Source organism: Kryptolebias marmoratus, linkage group LG8, assembly GCF_001649575.2.
Source record: "Kryptolebias marmoratus isolate JLee-2015 linkage group LG8, ASM164957v2, whole genome shotgun sequence".
NCBI classification, from domain to species: domain Eukaryota; kingdom Metazoa; phylum Chordata; class Actinopteri; order Cyprinodontiformes; family Rivulidae; genus Kryptolebias; species Kryptolebias marmoratus.
Window position 1 is genome coordinate 5,140,672 of NC_051437.1, and position 7,145 is coordinate 5,147,816.

General features: G+C 38.9%; 1 protein-coding gene across 1 annotated transcript in view; it reads right to left on the bottom strand.

The window, feature by feature from the left end:
* gdi1 (GDP dissociation inhibitor 1) overlaps nucleotides 1-6,921 on the bottom strand; it is a 12,338-nt gene extending 5,417 nt beyond the window's left edge. The window contains exons 1-8 of the mRNA XM_017419184.3: nucleotides 6,387-6,921; nucleotides 4,561-4,668; nucleotides 4,271-4,370; nucleotides 2,639-2,773; nucleotides 2,344-2,542; nucleotides 1,992-2,123; nucleotides 1,802-1,901; nucleotides 1,515-1,686 (exon numbers count right to left, since the gene is read on the bottom strand). Of these exons, the coding sequence (XP_017274673.1) occupies nucleotides 1,515-1,686; nucleotides 1,802-1,901; nucleotides 1,992-2,123; nucleotides 2,344-2,542; nucleotides 2,639-2,773; nucleotides 4,271-4,370; nucleotides 4,561-4,668; nucleotides 6,387-6,431 (991 nt within the window). The 5' untranslated portion in view covers nucleotides 6,432-6,921. The remainder of the gene's footprint in view (nucleotides 1-1,514; nucleotides 1,687-1,801; nucleotides 1,902-1,991; nucleotides 2,124-2,343; nucleotides 2,543-2,638; nucleotides 2,774-4,270; nucleotides 4,371-4,560; nucleotides 4,669-6,386) is intronic.
* Nucleotides 6,922-7,145: the final 224 nt, after the last annotated feature.

The following is a 7,145-nucleotide window of genomic DNA, read 5'->3' on the forward strand; positions in this document are numbered from 1 at the left end:
GCCTCCCACCTGTGGATATAATACTTACCTGCCTTCCTCACCAAGGAAATACTTACCACGTCCTCTGCTTCCAGGTTTCTGGTTCCTGTAATTATTCCTGCTCCCTATTCACTGTAAAATAAACTCACTTCCTATTATCTTGGTCTCCCGTGTCTGTCTGACGCCGAGCTGCTCATTTTAGAATATTTACGAATCCTGACATTTTCAAACCAAACTCTGCAAAAGAAATGTGTGGCTATGTCAAACTTACTTTGTAGTACGCCAAAAATATGACATGATGAGGGACTTGAGCTCTTCTGTCAAAAAAAAAAAAAAACTAAATCAAAACAACCACTAAAAATGACTAGAATTAAAACTATTGTCTTGAGTGAAAATTATAAAAACAAGAACAGATCATAGTTGTGGATTGATGGTGTACCATTGTTCGTTTTAATGATTACAGAAAATCAGCTATTTTGGAAAGAAGTCAGTTCTGCTATGTGGACAACCATCAAGGCATGAGATTGTGACTGCTTTGGGCCCCAAGGCCAGCAGGGGGCCCAAAAAGCCCCTAACTGCCTACAAAAGACATGTTTACACACGGTTTAATCTACATTAATAATAATCATAGGAAATAAAATCTACATAGTTTGATATTTATGTTAACAGAGCAATATTATAATATTAGTAATGTATTCATTTCTGCTGCTCAAAAGGTCATTTTTAGATTTCCATGGTTACCTAATCCCAACATGGAACTTAGCTCCGCTCTCTTACGCCACCAAGGCTTCGTTGATGTGCTGCAAACCAGAGGACTGGCAGGCTGAGTCAATAAATCAGACAACACTTTCTCCTGACAGTGGAGACTTTCTAAATTACTCAGAGTCAGCTCTACATTATTTATTTTTTCTGTCGGTAAACTAACGTCTGTGCAATGTTTAGTTTTGCTGGTATAGAGTTGGAGTAAAGCTGTTAAAATATAATTCTGTCCAGAGCAGCTCTGAACCTCCATCTGATGAGCTAACAGGGCTGACTGGTACTGAGACAGAACGATGCTGTGAGCAGAGGCTGCAGAAAGTCCATCAGGGGTTAAGATTTTATTAAATAACTTGTTTGCCTTCTGGTTTTGTTCTGATTTGGAAGTTAAAATGAATTCATCCTGTGTTTTTTGTTTCTTTAAGCCACGAGAAAGTGTTGACTGAAAGTTTGTGCCTCTGAAAAGTCTCAACGAGCTTTAGAAATGTGTTCTTTTCCAGAATAATTGAACAGCTTTTTTTCTGTTATTATTTTCTCCTTTACAGTTTTCTTACTAGTGATACAGAAAAGAGTGAACTTACATTTTTGATTCTTTTTTTTTAATTTATTTTTATTGTTATCACCTTTCCTCACTTCATACTCGACGTAAAAAACACATCTGACTGGTCTGTAGTTCAGAGTCTCAGCTGGTTAGAATTATTATGGAAACTAAAAATGAAAAGTTCAAAATAACAACTTCCTTCCAAGTCCGGTATGTTCAATGTGCTAATGTTGCTCACCTGAGTTACGGTTAACCTGATTCTGAGGAATGATGATCTGGCAGGAGTTAGCGTCATTAGTGTTCTTGATGGGGTGGTTGAGGATGCAGATCACACGGATCACCTGACCCGCCTTGCGGACACGGTCTGAGATGTAACTGGGGTCGCAGATGAGCTGCTTACAACGAGCCACCTGTGGAAGAAAAATGATTTCCTTTTAGATGAATAAACTCATTTAATTTGTACGGAGTTTGGGCCAACATAGTCAAACTTGGGTTATTTTGGGCAGTAGATTAGAGTGACCGTACCTCGCCCTCAGACTTCACTCCAACCACTTTACCGCCCTCCATCACTATCTCATCCACTGGCTTGTTCAGCATGTATGTTCCTCCATAGATTGCACTCAACCTAAAAAAATAAATAATAAATCAGTATGGCTTTTTGTTTACTAATAAAGACTCTAAATTCCATCATGATGATCAAAATTGAAATGGAAACCTGGCAAATCCCTGTGGCAGTTCTCCCAGACCATACAAGGGGTAGAGGTAAGGGCTCTTCCCGTAACGCGCCAGTGATTCACTGTACAGTTTGATACGGTTGATCGTATCCAAACAGGCAACATCAAGATATCTGAGGTGAAAACAATAAAGAAGCTGAGTTGAATTTGCTCTACATAAATTTTCATGAAAATGAAACAAACTGAGGTGTCAAAATATCAGCAAATGGAAACTGACTGATTGTAAGTTTATATTGTACAGAGTTTAAAAAGAACATTTACAGTAAAGTTACTCAAAAAAGGCTCCAAACACTTGTCAATCTGTGACTTTTGACTTTTTGTTGCTGCTCTTACTCATCTGTCCTGTAGAGGGCCAGGGCGTGGCCAGTGAAGTCAATGACATCCTGACCAAGGTCAAACTTCTTGTAAACATCTCTCATCGTTGTGGTTTTAGGATCCACACCCTCAAAAGTCTTGGGGTCGTTCTCGTCAAAGTTGGCAACAAAGACCAAAAACTTCCGAAACCTCCGCTTCTCAAACATTCCCATCAGATCTGGAAATCCAAACACAGGCACAAAATTAAATCTGAAGTCAACAAAGCAGTCAGTTGATATTTTTCGCTGTTATAAGACACATCTGGATGTCTTACTTGAAGCTAGTGCCTCAGTCTCAGTAGACGGCACCTTGTAGATCTTTCCTCCCTTGTAGACGAAGCTTCCCTCCACCACTTTAAAGTCCAGGTACCGTGTCACTTCTGTGTATAGCAGCATCTTCACAAGCTGACCTGTAATGACAAAAATTAAAGAAAGGCTTAGCATTCCTTGAAAGAAAGCATATCGCCTGCTGCCCTTCATGCCAGAGTTTTAAGCTAAGATTAGCTTATGATAAGAAGGGGCAGAGTTATGGCTGTTTTGATCAAACCTTGTAAATAATGTTACGTGAGATACAGAAAGATATCTTAGCTCTTTAACTATGTGTTGAGGATGTCTCTAGGCTACTACCATCCCTAGTTTTTAGCTCAATTTCTGTAAAACTGACTGGGTTAGAGACATTTTTGCTCATCTAATGTGAATTATCGGGGTAGCCATCTTGAACTAGGGTGACTGCCAAAGTTAATTAGTTGTAGATGTGCACTCAATGATTACTTTCTGAAAGTTTTATTTAAATCTGTCCAATGGTTGATGGGATATTTTGTTAACACACAAAAAGTTTTGACACCAAGAGTTAATTAAAAAGTTATAAGCAGATGTCTAGTGATCGGAGTATGTATGTGAACGATTCTCTGCTACTACCACACCAAGATCTAGCTCAATATCAATCAATCAATCAATCAATCAAATTTTATTTGTATAGCACATTTCAGCAGCAAGGCATTTCAAGGTGCTTTACATAATTAAAAAACAAAATAAAAACAGCATGTGACAATGAATAAACAGTAAGAAAGAGACAAACATCAAAAACCTGCACTCTAACCCTAATTTAGCCATAAGCAACTCTAAACAGGTGGGTTTTAAGTTGAGATTTAAAGGCACCCAGTGTTTCAGCTGTTTTACAGTTTTCTGGAAGTTTGTTCCAAATTTGTGGTGCATAGAAACTGAAAGTACAACTGACTGAGTTATAGCTATTTTTGTGTTTCCAATAATAATTGTCCGCAGCAGCCATCTTGAATTTGGGTTGACTCCAAAAAGTAATCAGTTGTAGATCTACAACTAATGATTATTTTTTGCAAGTGTCATTAAAATAACATCCAGTGGTTCATGAGATATTTTACTAACAGACAGAGTCAACTTCAGTAGTTAATGGCAAAAACAGATATCACACAATCAGTACGCACATGAAGGATACGTTGAGGATGACTCAGCTGCTACGACACCAAATGTTAACTCAATATCTGTAAAATTGACTGAGTTAGAGCCAGTTTTGTGTTTTCTAATGTTGCTTAGTTTGTGGTGGCCATCTTGAATGGGGCTGACTCCAAAGGTTAATCACTTGTAGATGTGAATCCAATGATTACTTTGTGAGAGTTTTATTAAAATCCATGTAGTGGTTTGTCAATTAGCTAACACGATATTCAAACAAACACACACACATGCAGACAAAAACACTATCACTCTTTCTCCTTATGATATGTGACTAAGATAAAAACACACCTGAATGGTTTGATTAGTAAACATTTAACTTGATGCACCTTTGTACTCACTTTTGACTTATCTCCTTAATGTCTGAGAAACCTTAAATTAAGGGTTAGGGTTATTTTAAACACACGTAATCAGACACTGACCATTGGCCATGAGAAACTTGGGGATGAGGTCAACATTCCAGTCTCTTCCCCTGCCCATGGACTCCGGTGGACTATCAGGGAGACTGAAGCGCTTGTACAGCTGCAGGAGACAACAGGAAACAAATTTCAACATAAAATCTATTGGACTCACACAGTCAGATGGATAAGGCTGTCAGCAAACGAATGCAATAAAGTAGCTGCAGCTGATTGCTCTGGAAGCAGAAAGGGATAGACTGAAGGACATAAAAACTATACTGATTTGCTTTTTAAAGATCCCTGGAGCCCCATACCTCCTCCAGGGGAGTAATAGATGAGCTCTCCCCACCATAGTAGGGGTTCCTGTCCATGTGCAGAACCTTTTTCCCATTCACAGACATGATCCCGGACAGAATGCATTCCTGCCAAAAACAAAAACAAAAACAAAAGATAAGACACCAAAAATCATCAATGGACTCTCAAATACATAATATTATTAACATTAAATAAAGATGAGAGAAACTGCAGTGTGAATTCTGAATGCTGGATGACTTTGCTAAAATTTGTTAAGGCTATGACTCAGCTGTTAAAGCTAAAAAAGCAGAGCACTGGCTAATAGTCAAAAGGAGAAAAATGTTAGCTAAAAGATAAAAACAGCAAAACACTAAAAGCAGCAAAACGATAGCTAAAAGTAGAAAAGGATAGGAAAAAACTCAAAGTACCAAACCTAGTATATTTTAAAGTTAACAAAAGGATAACTAAAAGCTAAAAAGTAGCAAAATGGCAGCTAAAAGCAGCAGCAAAAAAAAAAAGATAAAAGTAGAAAAGGATAGCTGACAGCTTAAAGTAGGAACAACCTAGTATAGTTTAAAGTAAACAAAAGGCAAACAAAAAGCTAAAACTAGCAAAAAGTTAGCTTAAAGCTAAAAGTAGCAGGATGGCAGCTGAAAGTAGCAAAAGGCTAGCTAAAGTAGTAAAAGGTTAGCTGAAACCTTAAAGTAGCAAAACACTAGCTAGAAATGCTAAAATTAGCAAAGGGCTAGTTAAAGATCTCATTGCATTAAGGGGAAAATATGTGTAAAAAATGTTAAATATTTTGAAAAGTATAAAAGTTACAAAAAGTCACAGCACCCATCTCATGGAGGATTTGAGTATTTGATATATGAATGGCTAACACAGCATAAACTATGCAGAAGTACTTAGGTTGCAAAAAATGTAAGAAAAAAAACTAAACCAACTGTGTGATTGCTGAATCAGCACTCAAAGAATAAATGAGGAAACCCAACAAAGCCTTTTTCATTTACAGATTTATTAGAGAGAGCACCAAGTCAAATAATGTCTAAGGTCTATAACACTTGATTTGTGTTATAGATAAAAACATCTAAAAAATTGATTGGATTGATTAACTGATTGATTGGAAACAGTAGCTGGGAGGCTTTGACAGGGACTGAAGAAGCGGTATGAGCATGCGTAAAAGTCCACGCAATAATAATAATAATAATAATAATAATAATAATGTCAAATATCAGCAAAGAAAAAAGGACAGTAATTGACAGGGATATTTGACACCGCAGTGTTGAACCGACCATGATGTCTGTTTAAACGGCTGCAAACATACATCCCTTTATTTCCATTATTCCCATTATTCCCACCTAACGCGTCCCTGGCGCAGTTCTGCCGCACTGGGTGTGTTTAGTGAAAGTAATTGCGGCCAGCCGTGAATAAAAAGCGGCGCTACGGCCCGCGACATCCTCGCGATGGAGGCCTGTGTGTGTGTGGGTGGGTGTGCGTGCGTGTGTGTGTATGCAAAGAGGACCATGGCACACGGAGGGGGTTACGCCTAAAAGATGCGAGAGGGTGTAACACTACACTACACCGGCTGTGAGCCCGTGAAGGAAAAAAGAAAAAGAAAAACAATAAAAATACACCACTTTCTGTAACGGAGAAGAACATTACTACATTTACTTATATATATATTTAATTCACTGAACCCGTTTTTCTGATATAATAGCAAACAGATGCAGAAAGCTCGGTGCTCCAGGTTTAGGAGGCGGCAGCGGGCCTGCTCTGAATGTAAAACCAGCAGCTGAAAGTTCCCACAGCCGCTCCTTCCTGTCCCAAACCCAGCTTGACTACTTACTGTGAGTCCGGTGCCCAAAACGATCACATCATATTCCTCATCCATGTTGTATCACCGCCTCTCCCGTCTCGCCCTCTCTCTTCTTTTTTTTCTGCCTTGAGAAATGAAGGTGCTGAAGGAAAAACAACGCCAGTGAGTCTAAAAGCAGGAATACAATCTTCTCCCGTTCTCAAGCCAGCAGCTTTAATCGGCTCTTTGGTGGTAAATGTTATGTATTAACCATTAGGCTTTAGTGACCAATGGGAAATATCGTCCAAACTGTCACCGGCGAGGACGACCAAAGATGGCCCTGATCATGGAGCACTGTAGATCAATGTCACTGCGCGTCGGCAAGTAGTCCGCATATCCTTTTCTCTCTTCCCATCTTGCAGCACAATCGACTCTGGAAAGCGAGACGCTTCATGAACTCCGCTCTGACCACACTTTATAGATTATTTTATAGAGGGTTTCCTTCTACACTTAGCTTTGAAAATGAACTCTGTTGTCGGGGCTTTGAATTGGACTAAAGTGTGCGCCTCTACTTTTCCATCTTTCCTTCCCTGTTGTAGAGGCGCAGCGTTGCGTGAAGGCAGGCAGGAGTATCCCTCCGCTGCCACAGCTGTGTGGATGGGAGTTGCTTTCACTGACACAAAACATGCAGGGCTTTTTAGTTACAAGCAGCAGTTTTCTTGTACTCTTTTATTTTGTGTGTTTCTGTTTTACACTGCTTATAAAGTGACATATAATAATAATAATAATAATATCAAAGTACAAAATGGC